The sequence below is a fragment of the Amphiura filiformis genome, chromosome 3, assembly GCF_039555335.1.
Source record: "Amphiura filiformis chromosome 3, Afil_fr2py, whole genome shotgun sequence".
In the NCBI taxonomy this organism is placed as follows: domain Eukaryota; kingdom Metazoa; phylum Echinodermata; class Ophiuroidea; order Amphilepidida; family Amphiuridae; genus Amphiura; species Amphiura filiformis.
The window spans coordinates 62374854-62395379 of NC_092630.1; the positions used below are offsets into that span (position 1 = coordinate 62374854).

The 20526-nt window shown below is 36.0% G+C and overlaps 1 protein-coding gene across 1 annotated transcript in view; it reads left to right on the forward strand.

The window, feature by feature from the left end:
- Positions 1 to 20022, forward strand: part of LOC140148904 (uncharacterized) — a 67640-nt gene extending 47618 nt beyond the window's left edge. Inside the window, 2 exon segments of the mRNA XM_072171002.1 lie at positions 16467 to 18463; positions 18465 to 20022. Coding sequence (XP_072027103.1) covers positions 17325 to 18463; positions 18465 to 18633 — 1308 coding nt within the window. The 5' untranslated portion in view covers positions 16467 to 17324 and the 3' untranslated portion in view covers positions 18634 to 20022.
- The last annotated feature ends 504 nt before the right edge of the window (positions 20023 to 20526 follow it).

Genomic DNA, 20526 nt, shown 5'->3' on the forward strand with positions numbered 1-20526 from the left:
GTGATTCGCCTGCGTATAAATCACCTATGTATGCTTTCCATTAAAATAGTTTAATAAGGTTTAATGAGTTATAGGTTCTGTGATTTTACTCCAAAGGGGTGAACTGTTTGGAACGAGTGAAAATAGATTGAATTGATCATCATTTTCATGAAATTGACAAAGAGTGAATGTCGTGAGCAATTGACAAATTCAAATATGCCCAGTCTTAGCTCACTCCGCAAACACAGGTCGTATACGTACAAAATTGATATTTTTGTGATCGTTGCCAGACGGATAATCTGATATGTTCTTAAGTGAAATCTGGTCATATTTAATTTTTGACCACTGTATAACAATATGGGGTCATTTCGGGGGTCATTTTGAGGGCCATCTACTCAAAATAACGTTTGATAACTCTTTTTTTTTGGGGGGATTCAGTAGGTCCAAATTAGTAAAGATACCCAGTAACCAACCTTTACTCATAAATGCTTCAACCATTTTATACATTAAACACGTACATTATTGAATGAAATACAATGTAAGCCGTTTATCACCGTACCGGGTGTTTATTCCGGTTTGTTATCGTTGTTGTTTATAATTGTTTAAAAGTCAGTAGCGAACTAATTTCTTATACTTTTACATGTAAATAAACTTTAATGTAAGGTTTCGAGACAATTAAATTATTGAATACGCTTTCGTATTCTATGTGAACTCGACATTTGCATACTCTTAAATTTAAATGCTCTTTTCAGTTAGGCAACTGACAACTCATGAATGAGTTAATCAGCAGATCGACCGATAGTCAGATTGTCTAGTATTCAAAGACCTTACAGACAGACGTAAATGCTATATAAAAACAAATTACATTGCAATGAAATTACATACCAGCGTATAGTTGGAAACATCACATCTTTTATTTTATATTGCGTTAAGAATGAAAGTTTATACTTGCAAATTTTAATTGCAATGTTAGCGTCCTTTACTCAATCTCGGAAGATTGCGTATTGCTGCTAATTTTGTAAAGAGGCAAAAGTTTCTTTAGAAGTAATTCCATTAACAACATGATTTTGCGAAAAAGCTTCTTGAAAGCCAATCTCTTGAGAGAAGTCTCTTTAAAATGTTTAATACTTGAGCAAGAAAATTCCATTCATTTTATTTATAAACTAGGAAATATAGATGTGTGCTTTATACATGAAATGATTATAATTGTGCGTACACATGTTCAATTACGGAAAAACTAGTCAAAAATATCTGAAATTCAAAAGCAATATAGAAATCACAAAACTTCTTACTTTGCGATAGTCCCTTATCACTTACAATCAATATTATCTTTTGTCAGATTATTTTCGTTCCCATTTTCCACATTTTCTATCCTGAAAATTGGGTAAATAGAGTAGACATCAGTTCAAAAGTATTACATAACAAAGATTACGTCAGACATGGTCTCTTTCAAATTTATATTGGAGGGTAGCTGAAGATGCTTGCGTCTATACGTTTGCCCCCTGGTATCTTTCCATCACTATTTCGTTTTCAATATGCGTCGTACATGCCCCCAGCCCGACGTTGTTGGTGTGTGCTTATACACTGGTAGTACTCTTGGTAGTGGTTTTTTGATACGGTTCTTTAATGTCAGCAGACGAACCCAACTGTCTACTGGTATCCTGTATCCAGGATTGGTATATGTTACTCATGTAGATGCTAGATTGCACATGAGGCGAAGAAAAGCTATATAGTTATGGTGATGGATGCGATATGTGTTCAAGGTATGTGTTAGTTAGGCCGATCAGTTATATTTCTAAATAAATTGTGGTCAATTCTGGTTTGGGTTAGTTTTGATTACCTATAGATATTCTGTTTGAGTACGGTATCTAAACTTACGTTTTTGAAATTATGATATAACATAAATGCAGAACATGTAAACAGGTGGAATTGAGTTTTAAATAAATCCGTTTGGAAATAGAAATTGTAACATGTATTTTTGTATGTATATTGATTATGATAGGTATAGGTCTGTATTTTATTACCAACTCAAAGTTGACTATTTAGAAAGCAATACAATTATATAACTTTCTAACAGTATTCAACATTATTGATATACATCTGACAAATCGTATACTGTACTTAACAAAAAAGGATCAGCAACGTTATTGAAAAATGTATTTTATTGTATTTGAACTTACGTAAATATTTGAAATAAAATTTACAAGTAAAAGCAATCTGATATTTTATCTTGAAGTTCAAGGCCAGATAAAATCAACGTGATTAAAATACCGCTAGTTATTCTTCTATAATGGCACCAATCTTAAATGATAATTGGCGATACTCAAATTGCTCAAACAATGTTTCTACTACTATATTGAATTTTGTCTATAGTAGATTACTATACAATGGTGTAATGTTCTTCTTACACAAGCATGTAGTCGGTCTATATTGTCAGACGAACATAATTTAGTTACAATAACGATTCTACAATTGCATGCATGTAATTTTAAAAGTCATGGTCATTCTATATGCAGCTGAAAAATGTAATACGGTACTGTGCTTTTTATTGTTTCTATTATACAAGCGTTCATGTCTATTTCATAATTAAAAATATACGTAATTTGTTGTATAATGATCAGATAAAGAAATACTAGCAAAGCCAATAACTAAGTTTAAACCCTAATATTTACTCAAACCCAACCCTAAACGTTAGCCTAACCTTATACCTTTAAGCTAAGCTCTAATCATATCGTAAACGAACCCTAACCCTAACCCTAAACACATCTCTGAATCTATATAACCCTGACCCTAATTCCAGCCTAATCCTAGCCCTAACACTAACCCTAACCAGCGAGGTAGCTGGGATTTTTTTCAGGGGGGGGGGGTCAAGCCTGTATGGGGCGGGGACCCAAATCCACCAAATTTTCCTGCACTTGGGGGGGGCGGGGCCCAAATAGACAATTTTGCCAGGCTTATTGATAATAATCGTATCGTATTGCATATCGTATGGATTCCCCATCTCTCTGCCTCTCCTCTCCCTCTCTCCCTCTCTCCTCTCTTTTCCTCTTTCTCCTCCTTTTCCTCTTTTTTCCTTGCACTAGGGGCGGGGGCCCAAATAAGCATTTTTTTTGCCCCCCTGCCCCCCGGCAGCTACGCCACTGACCCTAACCCCAATGCTATCCCTAGCCCTAACCTAAAATGACTATTTGCTGTTACCACGCCGTGTTCTAATGTCAACGACACATGCAGAAGCATTCAATAATCGCAATTTCTCAGAGGTTGACTTCAACATGTTGAAGCTGTTGAATAAGTAGCATTAGCGAAACTTGTTTTTCTTCCAAATTGCTATAGCCCCGGTTTCGACGATCAGGGCGTGGCTGTCGACGTCATAACGCGACTGCGGAATAATTTTGATAGCCATTCATTCAAACATGTTGAAGTTGTTGAATAATGAGTTCTGTACTAACTTATTCAAGGTCTTTCAAAGTTCATTTAAAGAAGTATATTAAGGTCAAATAAGTGGGAACTACCATAGGTGAGCATAATAGATCCAAATACCTACACCCTAATACCTGCAGTGATTGACCTACATAACGCATATTGTTGAACAGTTGCTAATTAATGAAACAGGCGCTGTTTACACGTCAAGTGCTTTCTTCACTTTTGATATAGTACGTTGTTTCATTTCAAATGGAATGTAAAGGTGATAAAAGTTGGATAGTGAGTATCTTTTGTCATGATTTGCAATGAATGCAAGTAATTAAAATGAGAAAACAGAAGTGTAAAGGTGCATGTCCTATCCTTGCTAAGCGGGTTACGCTTCGATATTCCGAAGAACCATCACGGTTGTGTAGAACTGTATTTATTTTACAGTAAAGTTGAACACTGATGGTGCTATTTATCTTAAATCTTGTTTGCATCCTTAGAAGTGGTAGACGCTTGTATAATGATATTAGAACATCATAAAAATGAGTAACATAATAACTACTTTTTTTCATGAAATGAAACGAATAACTCATATTATTGAGCTAAATTAAATTTAAAAAATATATATGTAAATAGCGCCCTCAATTTGCACACAAATGAAAAATTTTATAAAGAAAAGAAAATCTAAGTTAAAAAGAGCTAAAAAAATATATGTGTATATAGTGCGACAGCTGTTGGTATTGTATAGGTCTAGAATTAAAAAATTATGTAATGTTTTGTTAGAAACATTTATAAAATGATCACAACCGTGCCATTATTCCGAAGGATCGTTATGCCAAAGGTTCGATATTCCGAAGGGTCATTACTCCGAAGGGTTATTGTTACGAATTTACCTAAAGTTTTGTTATTCCGAAGGGAATAATGACCCTTCGGAGTAATGACCCTTCGAGGTAACGAGCCTTCGGAGTAACGAGCCTTCGGAATAACGTGCTTCGGAATAACGATAATTCTGAAATTTCAATGATGATTTCAAAAACCTCTCGAAAATATATTTTCCGCAGTTTTTCAAATTTCTTGTGCTATCGCGTACCTTTATATCACTACTAATTAAGTAAGTATTTTGTTAACAGCCATGTAGTATAACGTGTGCTTAAATTGAACATTCTAAAATAAGGTAAATACAATGATGTTCCTTTCTTTGGACATTGGGTGTGGTTTTTTTCTCTGTAGTACAGCATCAATTTCTTTCAAACAAACATTAACGGTTAAAATGATAATGTAAATAATTGTCACCAGTATAACAACACATCACCTACTTGGTAATCACACTGTGTCTCAGTATCACAGTGACGAATAAATCCATACTGGTCGATATTTTATATGGTTATGTTCTTTATTCTGTTTGACCTTCAAATATTCACGATCATAAGGTTTCAGGTTTCAGTTATTTTGTTGATGTAATGTAACAGACTATAGTAGTTATAATATGATCATGGAAGTGAAATGATTGTGTAGAATTATCAGAATTTTATGGTTTAATGTGAATAACAAAAAAACCTTCCATTTATTACAAAAGACAAAACAAGAATATTATACACTATTGATCACTGCGAAATATTTATACGCCGAAAAAGCTTTGCAACAATGACATGATAAGTGATATGCGGAATTTGACTCTTAATGTAGGTCGTTTTATTACCTTTGCGTAAGACGAAAACTATATGTGACGTCTGACTGATATGTCATGAGCAGGAAATCATCTCTTTCTATGCCCTTTCATACCATGTCCTGTACGAATTGTACCTTGTAGGTGTTTCTCGACCACAACGTTAAACCGCTAAAGCCATGTCATATCTGAACATCGGCTTGTCGCTTTTTAAGAGCACTGTAGTGGATCTGTTTACCTTCTTAATGTCTTGAATTCGTAATAATACCTACATTTTCAATTCTAGAACTTTGATTATTAAATTTGATGATGAATAAAACCTCCTCTTTCATCTGAAGTTTCACCACTGAAATGTCAAGCCGATGCTCTAATTCTCACCACTTAAAGTCGACCATTACACATATTGAATCTACGGAATCCAAGTGTCTTTCTTTTTTGCTTGACATATATCTTAAGGCAAGGTTTTGGTATCAATGTCGAATCTTCCGATTATTTCCAACAACTCTTATATTTCAAAGTAATATTTAGCTCAGAAACACGGTAAGCCTTAACTGGAAGTGTTCAGTTGAACACGATATCGTTTCATTTCTGGGTTATGTTCACTCATAGATAGAACGGTAGTAGTACATGTATTTAACTTGAGAAAGTATTCCAGGACGCATTGCTCTTTACTATTTTTAAGTGCATTACCTTTATACTTACCCCAGAATACTTACACGGTATTATATCTACATGTATTTGAAATGACTTTGTAGAATTATAAGAGTTGTTGGAAATAATCAGAAGATTCGACACTGATACAAAACCTTGCCTTAAGATATATGTCAAACAAAAAGGAAAGACACTTGGATTCCGTAGATATTATGTGTAATGGTCGACTTTAAGGGGGTACTACACCCCTCAATAAATTTGTGACTATTTTTGCATTTTTATCAACAAATAATAATACAGTGGTAACAAAAGTTATGTATATTATTGGGGCAAGGAATCCAATTACTACACTGAAATTTCAGTGACTCAAGACAAGCGGTTCAGTATATATGGTAGGAAATAAGGTACATTCTAGCGGTACCTCTTTTCTTATCATAAACAACGAACCGCTTGTCTTAGGTCACTGAAATTCCAGTGTAGTAATTGGATTCCTTGCCCCTATAATATACATAACTTTTGTTACCACTGTATTATTAGTTTTTGAGAAAAATGCAGAAATACACTCAAATTTATTGAGGGGTGTAGTACCCCTTAAAGTCGACCATTACACATAATATCTACGGAATCCAAGTGTCTTTTCTTTTTGCTTGACATATATCTTAAGGCAAGGTTTTGGTATCAGTGTCGAATCTTCTGATTATTTCCAACAACTCTTATATTTCAAAGTAATATTTCGCTCAGAAACACGGTAAGCCTTAACTGGAAGCGTTCAGTTGAACACGATATCGTTTCATTTCTGGGTTATGTTCACTCATAGCAGTGCATGTATTTTAAACTTGAGAAAGTATTCCAGGACACATTCTTTTTACTATTTTTACGTATATTACCTTCATATTATGCTTACCCCAGAATACTTTCTCGGTAATCTACATGTAGTTGAAACCCCTCAGTTAAGTATTTTATGGGGGAATGGATGTACCATGCTTTTATTTTACAAAGCCATTTCGCTATCATTCTATTCCATGCTAAAATCGGTGTTTGTGTTTGTGTAAATCTAACAAACAAAATGTATACAAACTAGTACAGACAAGTTTGTTTGAATAGTAAGGCACACCATCTTTTTGGTCCTATAGCGCTATCGGTGTCCGACGAGGTACGGATGGCACTTTTTATCGTACCCTGAATATTTGAACAGTGCATTCGGGTTTTTTTTATTTAAATGAAAAACAAGAACACTATGCAACTGTTAATTATTATGTTTGATATTACACCTCCAGATAGTGATGTTAAGAGTCATCGGTACCTAACCGGACACCGATAGTTCTATAGGAACAAATTCGATATGGTGCCTAAAACGCAGCATACGTAGTCACAAACGTTAAGCTAGGGACACTCTTTGGTAATAGTGGGGTGAGTTATTGTCGCTTTGTTGCATAAAAAACGACTAAGAACTGTATATTTTGAAACCTTTGTTGAGGCCATTGTTATTCAATTTGTATAGTGACAGAATAAATACATTCAAAACAAAAGTAACAATAAAAGAAGATTTGTGAAGACAAACTCGTCCAACTAAAATATCTCATTCAATAATTTATCAAGGGAAGGATTTGTTCTGAAAGCAATAAGTTTGAATAAACATAATTCTCAGTTGTTTCACGCAATCTGTTCAGACTTCATGGCTGGACAAACCAGTTGATATTTTGACAACCCCTGGTATCTTTATTCATTATGTTTTTAATACTCAGAGTTTTGCCAGTTCCCTCTTAGATTGAGCGAATCAACATACTTAAGCACCCTATGGGATAACAATATATACACAAGGAAACCTTCACTCAGCCTTTCTACGGAGCCATCATACACTAGTAAAACAAAGTTCGACATTAACCCTTTATATGCGAAACATCTACCGGTATATCAATCATTAATTACTGCACATTTTATTATGATAAAATTACTCAGAGTAACAGACTGCACCTGCATTAATTACGTAAATGTACACGCACGTGCAATGGCATTTCCTTTTCTCATTAATATGAGCACATCGTAGTAGGGAAAAAGGAGGCTCTAATGAACTTGCTTGAGTTATGCTACAAACCATGTTCCTGTTTCGAACGTGAGAAACATGTCAAAATATTTTCAAACTGAGTATTTTATGGAATTTCGCAGGTAATAGCAATTACGTAAGCGTATCAAGGAGGATTCACCTGAACACAGTCAGTTGCATCGTTCACCTACTTTGCGGTACACATAATACCCTACATACCTGTCAAGTACCTCATGGACTACAAACTGTTGGCTACCGATCGCCTATCCGCACGTCACCCCAACCTATTACTGTGCTCAATAAAAATCTTTTTTTTTTCTTTTTCTTTTTTTAGTTTTCGCTCAGAGGAGTTTCAGGAATTGGTGGGAGGGCTTTTTATTTGAAGGTTCAGTATGTTCAGAGGTGTAAAACATTACAAAAAGTGATTCGTATTGCTTGATTAACTTTATTATCATCATAATGAACTGCTGGAGCATAAAACTCCAACTCCAACTCCAGAAGCGACCAATTCAGATCATTATTATATATATAGACATAGACATTTGGTTCACATAATATACAAAGTATCATGGATACACAAGAAGGAATCTGGCCGGCTATGTGGAATCTGGTTGTGTATCTTTTCATCAGGATTAACACAAGGGTACTGATTACCGAACTCATCAAATTAGAGTTCTGGGACTGGGAGTGCATACATAAACCACCCAAGCTTAAACTTTCCAGCATTTCTTTTAATACCGTTTAAATGCTTTGCGAACCACACACATAACTGAATGGTTAATGCGAGGTTCGAATTGCACTACAGCTTTCGAGTAATCGCGTGTAAAGTATAAAAAGCTGTTTATAATATCATTATACTGCCTTCTAATTGAAATTAAAATGTCAATTTAATCGGTTAGCATCTAGCGATTGAATTCAAACTTCCGCTCTTCTGATAGGACTTTGGTAATTGAACCATGAACGTAATCCGTCCTTTTTGATGCTCGTTCGGAACCATTTTGGTAACACAACCTACGTAGGGATTTGTAACCTCCCTGAATTGTTTTTATATCAAACACCATACACTGCTATATTTAATACCATTATTATGTTTTCATGAATCTAAGTATGTGAAAATATTGATCCAAAACATAATAACGATAAAGTGGATGATTTACGCCTACTATTTTATTGGTCTCGCTATGAATTCTAAAATATTGGTCTCGACTACTTTCGTCCAATATTTTAAAACTTATACCTCATATCTCTACCAACAAATATGGTCAAAATCGATCCAATTCTCTGATATATTCAGTGATATCAAATTAGGTACAGATATGGTGCTATGACGTCACAATATAAGCGAGCCCTCTAAATATTTTCAGCTAAAAATTCCACAAACATGCAATAATCACCGGATATGAAAGGACATCATAACCTAACCTAATTGTAACCTAACTGCCAACCAAGTAAGGGTGGAGTGATAAAATGTGTATCACTAATATGTGCACAAAGAATGACTCTACGATTACCGTAAGTCATTTGGGTGTAAATGCAAGGCTTAGCGTAAAATATGCCGGATGGAAAACTTTAAGTGGATGGTACAACCCCTTCCCTTTCCTAAGAGACGTTGAGCCGTCGGTCCTGCATACAAAGAACCATGACCTGTAACAAAAAGTGTGCTTCTGAATGAAATTCTAGCATTTTTCATTATGTTGTGTATGCTTGAAGTTTTAAAATTAATGTTTCTTGAATTGTAAAAGTAGGATGAAAAACTATAGTTCTATTAGTGGGTTTTTAGCGGGTTCGCCGTCGGACAAGTTTAGAACTGTCAAGCTTTCGTCAGGAGTAGCTCTGACTTCTTCAGGACAAAGTACCTAAGACATGTAGACCGCCCCTTGACTACTGATGGCGCTGAAAAGACATACGCGTGCGTATAGCGAGCGGTGACCACTTCTATAATAAATATAGTTTATATATTTTTTAATTTCCTGGTGATTTATATAATTAAGTGGAAGAAAAGGAATTTATATATGAGCCATAAAACAAATAAAATGTTTTTATTCGTTCAATGGAAAAATATTTTCATTTGTGAAATATGAACTGTTTCATTCAACGGAACAGATCATATTTAACCTCATTGTACTCATAAACATTCAATATTTGTATACTATAGTTTTATTCTTATATAACATGTTTGAGGTTTTTAACAGTTTGATTCTTACCATATTCGTTGCATGATTAAAATTTTATAACGACGATCTTACTATGCCAGACACAGTACTAATACTCAAACGGGACCTGATAATAAGAAAACACAGACGAAATCTACTTGAGGGCAAATTGGTACCAGGTCGTATACAAAACGGAATATGTTGCATCCTAGTGCTAAGTGCAGTAACTAATACATGCAGTAGTCTATTATTTACAATGAAAACGATAATACATCTTATGTCGCCTCGTAAATTTTTAGATACGGTTGGATAATACGATGATGGAGACCAGTAAAAAGGAGGTCATTTATTTAACCCTTGACATCCAAGTAAAAATGCATTATCTAAGAATGAGAATGCCGGAAGGTGTTTGCAGACAGTCTATTCCCGATGTACAATTAAAGCGGACATTTTGTAATGTAACGCACATGAAGTATTTTGAGGTGTTTGGAGCCAGTCTATTCCCGAAGTTCAATTAAAGCGGACATTTTGTAATGTGACGCACATAAATTATTTTAAGGTGTTTGGAGCCAGTCTATTCCCGAAGTACAATTAAAGCAGACATTTTGTAATGTAATGCACATGAAGTATATTAAGGTGTTTGGAGCCAGTCTATTCCCGAAGTTCAATTAAAGCGGACATTTTGTAATGTAACGCACATGAAGTATTTTAAGGTGTTTGGAGCCAGTCTATTCCCGAAGTACAATTAAAGCGGACATTTTGTAATGTACCGCACATGAAGTATTTTGAGGTGTTTGGAGCCAGTCTATTCCCGAAGTTCAATTAAAGCGGACATTTTGTTATGTGACGCACATAAATTATTTTAAGGTGTTTGGAGCCAGTCTATTCCCGAAGTTCAATTAAAGCGGACATTTTGTAATGTAACGCACATGAAGTATTTTAAGGTGTTTGGAGCCAGTCTATTCCCGAAGTACAATTAAAGCGGACATTTTGTAATGTAACGCACATGAAGTATTTTGAGGTGTTTGGAGCCAGTCTATTCCCGAAGTTCAATTAAAGCGGACATTTTGTTATGTGACGCACATAAATTATTTTAAGGTGTTTGGAGCCAGTCTATTCCCGAAGTACAATTAAAGCAGACATTTTGTAATGTAATGCACATGAAGTATTTTAAGGTGTTTGGAGCCAGTCTATTCCCGAAGTTCAATTAAAGCGGACATTTTGTTATGTGACGCACATAAATTATTTTAAGGTGTTTGGAGCCAGTCTATTCCCGAAGTACAATTAAAGCAGACATTTTGTAATTTAATGCACATGAAGTATTTTGAGGTGTTTGGAGCCAGTCTATTCCCGAAGTTCAATTAAAGCGGACATTTTGTAATGTGACGCACATAAATTATTTTAAGGTGTTTGGAGTCAGTCTATTCCCGAAGTACAATTAAAGCGGACATTTTGTAATGTAACGCGCATAAATTATTTTATCTTTTAAAGGACAATGTCACAAATGCGAACTATTGCGTGGCATACCTATTTGTTTTATACACATACATGTAATGTGCAATTTTTATGAAAAACAAAGCGCTCAGTTTTAATTTGTGAGCGTTTTTTGTTCTTGTAAAAAGCTTTACATATAAGTCTATGGAAAGAGTGACCATTGAGGGCGCTATCACCTCAGTTTTTATTTTATTCAGTTTGCGGCTTATAGTAAATAAAAACACGACCGATGTTTTTCATAAAATGCACACAATATGTGCTTCAAACATAGGGATCTCTCGTGAAGTAGTTCATTTAAGCGACCTTGTCCTAACATAACAAATGTCATATTGCCTCAATACTTAAGAATACGGTGCAGTATCTATAAGGAAATGACAGTGCAAATATGGCCTTTTTACTTTCTTACTGCTCGTAAAACAAGAGAAAGTATCTACTGGTATTTAACGCAAGATATACTGTGTTTTTGCTTGGGATCGAGGGTAGAACCGTTGAAGGGTTAGATCTGATTAATCGCAAATACGCAATAAAGAAGATTACATGCAGACAGCTACGGAATCGCTAGAAAATACATGTCATCATGCATGTTTTCCCGCTTAAATCTCGGTAACAGAGCGAGGGTAGATTGAAATAATAACCGTATTGAAGTGTTGCTTTAGTGAAGCGTCAGATATTAGAAAAAATCATATTACTTCTCTTGTATACTCTATTCATAATAACCTTTGAGAGTATAGGTAGTCATGGTAGTATCCACTTGGAAAAAACAACCAATAATAACAGGTAGTTTTTTGATATAATCTTAAATGGAAATATCCCCATGTGATTTATGAACTCTAACGATATTTTATTTACATAATAATTATTAATATCTAGTATCCTCTGCCGTAGTTCACTTTGCCCTAAGAATTTGGAATATTGAACCAGTTTAAATGTTTTGCATCTCAGCTCATTTTTAGCAAATTTTTTTGTTTTTTATTCCATCGTTCACAATAGGACCTGCCTGTCACATTTAGATCATAACAATATGAGTAACAATTATTATTATGCAAAACTAAAGATTTAAACCAAGACAATGGGAATTTAAAAACAAGGCGATTTACTATCGTTGTGCACGGAGCTTGTATAAACATGGAGACATATAGATTACGTAACGCGTTGTTCCTTTGATGTCGAATTGATTTGCCGACATGTTATTATAACAGTGCTAACTATTGTTTCGAGCAAAGTTCCGCCATTAAATTAGTAACTGACCCGACAGCATATTAACACCTTTACACAGCAGGCGAGTATCAAATGACCACAACAAAGTGTAAGCGCACCACTTGAGAAAGTGGTACCATTGTTATTACACAGCCCAGGGGTGTACTTAGGTTGCCTCAATTTGGTGTCCGCACAGCCATTCTATAATTCCAAGGGGGCCCGAAAGTGGTTTGTGTGGATAGCTAATTTGAATAAGATTAATGAACACGTTAATGATACAGCTCGATACGCCCAAATTGTATGAATACAAACACATACCAGAGAGTTGATATTCTTGAGAGGGCACTCTATTCACGTGGTTTCTTTTCCAACGATAAAAGATCACGAATTTTGGTGGTTTGCAAATGAAAAGTGTCCGCACTATCGATTGATTACGTAACTGTTATGAATAATTTATTAAGTTTTTCAATGCAATCGCCTCGACCCATTAATACATATTATCTGTATTATCAAAGTACTTGGAATAGCCGCATCCGGTGAGTTCACTGAACTACGCCCTAATACTGATGGAGTTTTAATGGCGTTTAATGGCGCTAATCCTCTCCATACACAGATGAACAAATACAATAGATGAAGGTCAACACGTATGACCTCCTATGTGACATGTTATATGTGATGTACAAAACCTGAATATCATAAAGATCAGTATTCGTTTGTGCATATGAACTGCACATTTACGTTGCTAAATATTACTCATTATATATAATGACAAATATTGGTATTATGACAATACGGTATATACATTGTATATAAAACGACCAATAGATCCTACTATCATGGCGTCAGGTCAATGTTCATCATACCCCGTATGTTTCTTAAAATTCATTCATATTTGAGACAAATTGCTGCGCCAATTTGATTGGTGCACAGGTAGATCCGTGTTTTTTTAAATTTTCATTTCCTTTTAATGAAAGAATTAAGGTTTTCCACTGCAGGGGGCCACAAGGGTGATACTAATTTTAATGCTATATTTTCAAAACGAATACGTGCTCCCGGTTGGCTCTATAGCGATTTCACAGAAAAGGTATTTCTAGTGCAATGCAGCGTCGGACTCTAGCTGAGAGCGTAGCCTAAGTCATTCCGGACTCCAAAAGGGCTCTCCATACACAAATGAACAAACACAAAGGAGGGTAGTCTCCTCCGTGACCAGCTTGATTTCGATGGAGCGGAACCAAATTGGCTGCGGAGGAGACGGGTCATTTGGATATGCAAATTTTCCAGTGTCAGCCGCCTGCACATACTAATAATAAAAAGTCACTTGTATAATAGGTGTCGATTGCATGACTTCATGAATATTGATTGCCAACATTTTCCAATATGTCAGCACTCAAATTGAACACAATAGATCAATGAAAGCTGCAGTCCGTTGTCTTTGTGTTGTGCATAATGTTACAAGAAAAACATCAAGCAAAACAATATTGATTGACATGAGAGAGTAAGACAATAATCTTCATTATTGTTTAATATGTACCTATTTAACATATTGCAATATTTAACCAATTGTAATATAACCATTATTGCAATATTCAGGCAATTGTCTACCCAAACTAAGCCCCCATCGCTCGTTCAATCTCTGCTAGTTCCATGTTCCTAAGTAGTAAGTACAATCCATAGTCAAGTCGCTATAGGTATGAGTAATTGATAATTAACCAATGAGTTTTATCTTTTCTACTTGAATCAAAGGTAATGATACACATCAGTATATAGCAAGACAAACCAGTCGCTTATAGTTGGCGATTCATGTATGAACTCATCTTTAATGGTAATAGCGCAAACAAATCTGGATTGTCATGAGAATTCTAATCATTTGCATGCATGGTAGGCGACTTCAATTCCGCGGTGGCATCTCTCTTTTGTTTTTATATGACGATTGAGGAGAAATTTCCAAGTCAATAGTAAACTCCTTTAATACCTTAATTGAATCCGCATAAACCGTTGAAAGCGAATGATGCACACCAACTTCTTGACTACCACCCCTTTTCAAAGGTGCTATTTTCAATTAGGATTTAATTTTGTAAAGATAATAATTCCTTACTATATTCCTTTTTACATCTGTCAAATATTTGATTAATGCAATTATCATCTACTTCGGTATACTGCAAACGTATAATTATATTTTAAAATAAAATGATAAGATTCAACCAAGCGGGATGCATAAAATTGAAATTATTTTCAATTTATTATATAGAACACCCAACAGCCCGTGGACACATGTAAAATAAAACGGGTTTCGTTGTTGGGTCAATGTTATTTTATCTTGAGGCTGCGTTGTACCAAATAGAAAAAAAATCGTTACGCATTTTCGACCTTCAAGTTCCCTACAGCAGCAAATTGTATCAACTAAAAACAACGTACTTTCCAGTTTAGAATACACATTTTTTCTTAATGACACAATTTCTTTAATATTACTTTGTTACATATATTTTCTGTGTTAGATTATGATGCGACCCAATTACGTCAGTAATTTTACGAGGTCACGTGATCCCATTTCATTTTCCGCTAGTTAGCTTTTATAGATATATTATTTAAGTATTACTTTTATATTTATTGATAGAAAGTAAAAACCGCAATTAATGTCAATTATTATATCAAGATCTCTACAATTACGTCAACGAAGACTCTCTAAGATCCGAGGTAGTTAAGGCGGTACTACATCCCTTTGTACATTTTTCTCAAAAAATAATAACACACTAGTAACAAAAGTTATGTATATTATAGGGGCAAGGAATCCAGTTACTACAGTGACTCAAGACAAGCGGTACGATATTTATGATAGGAAAAGAGGTGCCGTTAGAATGTACCTCATTTCTTAACATATATAATGAACCACATGTCTTGAATCACTGAAATTTCAGTGAAGTAATTGGATTTCTTGCCCCTATGATATACATAACTTTTGTTACCAGTGTGTATAGTTATTTTTTGAAAAAAAATGCAAAAATAGTCACAAAATTTATTAGGGGGTGTAGTACCACCTTAAAGCGAAGAGAGTGGAGCTTTTACTTCGACAATTTTAACACCATGTTTGTCATCTGTCGTACATTGCAATCCTATCCATCGATACCCCTATCTTGTGTGTTTGTTTTTGTTTCTCGCGCTCTCCTGCCGTTATATATTAGTTCAAATCAAACTTAAATCTAATTCATCAAGATACACACATGACTTGTGTATTCACATGTTCAGTTTCTATGCGTTGAAAGTTGAACTATTTTTCTTCAATAACCTTCCTGATTCCATATATCAATGCCTGCGTTATCATGTCTGTCACCGCATTGTCTCTTACGAAGCTTTGAAATGTCGTTTTTTTCTGCATGTCTTGACATCAATTCAACTCCGTATTTTGACTTGCTCGAAAGCATTATCTGATTAATAACCTACTACGAGGTACAATTCTATATTGTTCCTATTATTATAGGTGTTGTATGTTTTATAATGAACTTAACTATATAGCATCGGTAGAATGTATTATGTATTGCACCCTACCAGAGGGAGACAATGTGATATTTACATTAAAAATTAACTACACTCTGTAGCTCGTTATGTTTCCTGCTAGCTAGTGCATGCTATATTAATTTGCCTGCTAATTGCTCTATTGATTTTCCTCCGTTCATATCTCACATATTATAGGGTCAGGTTTAGGAGAAGATATTCATTTCGTACATGTAACCCCTATGATGAGAACAGCTCATTCCAGGTACATATGTCTGATAAAAGATATTTCAAACTCGCACTTGTCGTACTGAGCCATGCTATATAGAAGTCAGCGTTACTAACGAAATTATCTCTCTTTTCCTTTTCAACTCTTCCTATGCAGGTGCAGTGTGTCTGACGGGTCACCTATGCAACCCCCATTGACTTGTATTTGCAACGGGACTTACTACGTACATTGGCTTCATTGAACACAACGAAGCAACTTGAGCAGGGGTAAATTAGTTTCCCGATGTGAAGTCAGTTGACTAGCACTAGTGTGATTTTATCAAGACCTGCACTACCTCGTATGATAGCCGGCTGCACGGTTTCGCTTAGCTCGCGTCATTATACGGCCGCCGTTGTAATAACCCATTACTGGGTCTCGGATAGTGATTCAGCTGTTCAGAGGCTCCGTACACTGCAACTATCAGCATAGAAAATAACTGTCGACCGAGAGTTGCCAGAGGTTTTTACATGCCACTAGTGTTTATTGGGAGTTCTACCCATGCGTGAATATTTATTGAGCGAGTTCCCACATACATCATAAAAAGTCAGCGTGGGCTCTTTTACAGTGCAAGAAATATAAAATTATGATATTGCCTCATACCTAGCGGGCGGAGCGATCGGAATATAAAACCTCGTGGGACTCACAGTGACAAGGCAACGCGTGAATGCACGCATTGCGAGTGCATGTGCTTTAATATACTCTTTGTGAATGATGTTAAGATGTGACAAGGGGTGACCCTAAATCGTAAATATGCAGCATGATAAGCTGCTGTATGTTAAGAAGTAAGGCAACGACGTAGGATGTGTCACGGCACGACGACAGCTTAGTCAGTACACGCAACGCACGGTGGTGAGTAAGCACACCACCAACCAGCTTCAGTATGATACGTTGTGGAATGCAAGAGTTTGACTTTCTGGCTTGGGGCATACTACCAAAAAGAACAAAGAGGCGCTCGCAGGGTTTCACCCCCAAAGAATGGGGGCAGGACTAGACAAATTTAAGCGCAAGGAAGATGGCACGGACGCGGTTGACTTTAATGAAGCCGAAGAGGGTATTGAGCCAGAACCTCTTCAACCATCACCCCCTCAAAAACCTCGTAGAGCTTCCATCTCCCATCTTCCTCGTCAGCCACTTCAACCAGGAATTGAAAAAGTTGTGAACGCTTTACAAAATGGGGATGTTGAAACCCATGTGCGAAACTTTGCTCGCCATTTACGGCGACCGGACGGTGATGATCAATATCACTTGGAACAACTCCTGGATGGCTTGGATGAACTGGGTATTGTTGAGCACTCTGTATATTGCCGTATTGTACAAAGGTTGGCGGAGACACTTTTGGAACATTGTGTTGGATATCTCTGCGCGGATGCGTTTTCTCCAGAGGTGTTCATCAGCCGTAAGATGCACAATGTGCTTCGTATACTTTGGTCGATATGTCTTTACTACCCTGCCCTGCAACGTTTGATCAGACATAGTGAACAGTTGTTTCCGGCTCTAAGTAACATTCTCATGAGTACCATGAAGGAGTTACAGAAGATCACCGCCCAGGCAACCTCTGCCATCTATACAGCCGATGGAGATAAGGTGATAAATAGGAGAGGGAGCCTGGACTCAGCTACCAAATCTATCAAGGTACCAACGGAAAGCTTAGGAAGTGTACTAGTAGCTACACTTAGTATAGTGTACAATTGTTTGCATGGATCAAGATGTCGCGAAGACATGGTAGTCTGCGGTGATTCCGGATTAATCCGAGTTGTCGTGGATTTACTTGGACGTACACGAAATGTGATCGTAGCCGAAGCTTGCGTACGGATTCTAGATATTCTGGGGGAGTTTGGTGGTAGTGCAGTACGTATGACCCTCCGTGATTACCAAGTCATGAAAATTACAGGGAATTACTGGCGGACCATAATACAGACGCAGTCTTTCATTGGTGAATCGGGATCCCAAATGGCTGAAATGATAGCCAGATTAGGGGAGAATTTAAGGCAGAGTTCTCGAGTTTACGGTGGATCATGGGGAAATGCTAACAGAAGTTCAGGCACCAGACGGAGCACCGTTATGCTTCGACTTCCGTATGTAAAAATGATTAGATGGTGTTCGAGTCAAGTTGTGACAAAACGAAAGAGTAGAAGGCAGGAAATTTCGTCTTTGTTCACGGTGTAGGTTGAGTCGATACTGCAGCGAGGAATGCCAAATGTACCACTGGACACACGGTCATAAAGTGGAATGTTACGCCATGTATGAAGTTGCAGAAGCTAGTATGGTTGATGGCCGAATTTAATTTGCTATGTATTCAAAAAATGTTGGAGATTGTATATTTTTCTTCCTTTATGCAAAGTCTTAAAAATCGGTGGATGCAAATATATGGGATGCTTATTGCTGTCTCATTATATCATATTAACCACGTGTTGTGGTAATACATGCAATATGGGATAAACTGCAAACTGTGTTCACCTTCATAAGGTGATAATATAATGTTGTTAAAACATGAACACAACAATGTATGTATGGTACGATGGAAACTAAGTGAAATGAAACAAATAAGTGGAGATCGTTTTGTTGAACTACATGATTATAGTCAACATCACACTTCTACAATGGAGCAGCAGTGGTGGTGATTAGTGGATAGTAACAATGCCATCTACACTACTATAGGATATAATAGAGTAACCAGTTCCAATGTCAGAACCCGACTAGATACTTGTATTACCCAACATGATAACAAATGCCTACTGTATTCTTAATTTGCTGCATTGATATAAGCTAACTATACGTGTGTAAAACGACGGTAACTTGTGCATTAACAAAATTCACATCATTTAAAAGATCTTATTATGTATCTCTGATCTGTTTATCAAAACTTCAACTTCTCTTAACGTCAGTATTGTACCATTGTAAAATATTTCAACTGTTTCATTAACCCCCTTAGCACTACCTGCCGATCTAACATTGCCTCTGATTGGTCAATTACATGATATCTTCACTTAAATAACCAATCAGAATGGAGCTTTGCAAAATAATTTACCCCAATTTTTTTGTGTGGTGAAATTATTCTAACAATGTTGCTGATTGGTCCAATTGATAATGAAAACTTCATTTTGGCCAACCGGCAGGTAGTTCTCATGGGATTAAATCAATCCTCTCGATATATAAAATATACAAAACATTTCAACATAATATTAACTATACAAGAACATTATTGTATTTGTCAATTAGAGACAAACGTTGTATTTAAAGAATTCTAAGCAAAACTATATATATGTGCACTTAAATCTACAATCCTGTGTGTGTTATTATAAAAAGAAAAGCGCGTCTATAAAAACAGATAATGGAATATACCCAAGTTTACAAATCTTTTCTACGGCAATAGAATACTAACAGCCCAAAACTAAACTTGTTCAACCTGTAACATCGTGGATTAATGTAATGCGTGATTGACGCTCGCTTTAAAGGCCCATTCAGTGATTTGCTCATCCGCACGATCGTAAAAATCATCAAAATTCAGATTTTGGTACCTTTTTCATTGTCATAGATGTGCTAACATAGCCTGCGAGTGGTTCAGCCGAAAGCCGTGTATTTAAGACAAAATAAGACATTTTACACGAATCTGTAATTTAGATACTGACAGTATCTAAATTAGCTACATGTATTTGAATGGGGCTTCAACTTCGTCAATACTGCTGTTTTCTTCGTTTTTTGCCAAATTTGTCATTTCAAAATACCAAATGACAGTTTGAATGATTTATCCTTCACTTTTAAGCAATTTATAAACAATTTTAATTTTTTTACACTTGCGCTGGGATCACTGAATGGGTCTTTAACATATGCCAGCGTAAGTTGGGATATGTTGGATACTTGCAGTAACAAAAACCAAAAGGTTGAACAAACTATAGTCACGTGAATAATTGTAAGAAAACATGTACTGAACGACGGTAAATTTAAAACCCACGTGCTTATGCTTTTTCTTGTAAGTAAAGGTATTCCATATCACTATTGATAACAGTGAATTCTGATTTGGAAATATTGCACATATAGACTTGACATTAAGTAAGTATGGAATATTTCTTCACGAAGTGCCAAGACTAGTCTGAAAGGGGTCTGCATAAACCGCACGGACTAAATATTAATTGGGGTGTGTCGGGTGTTATGCAGACCCCTTTCAGATTAGTCTTGG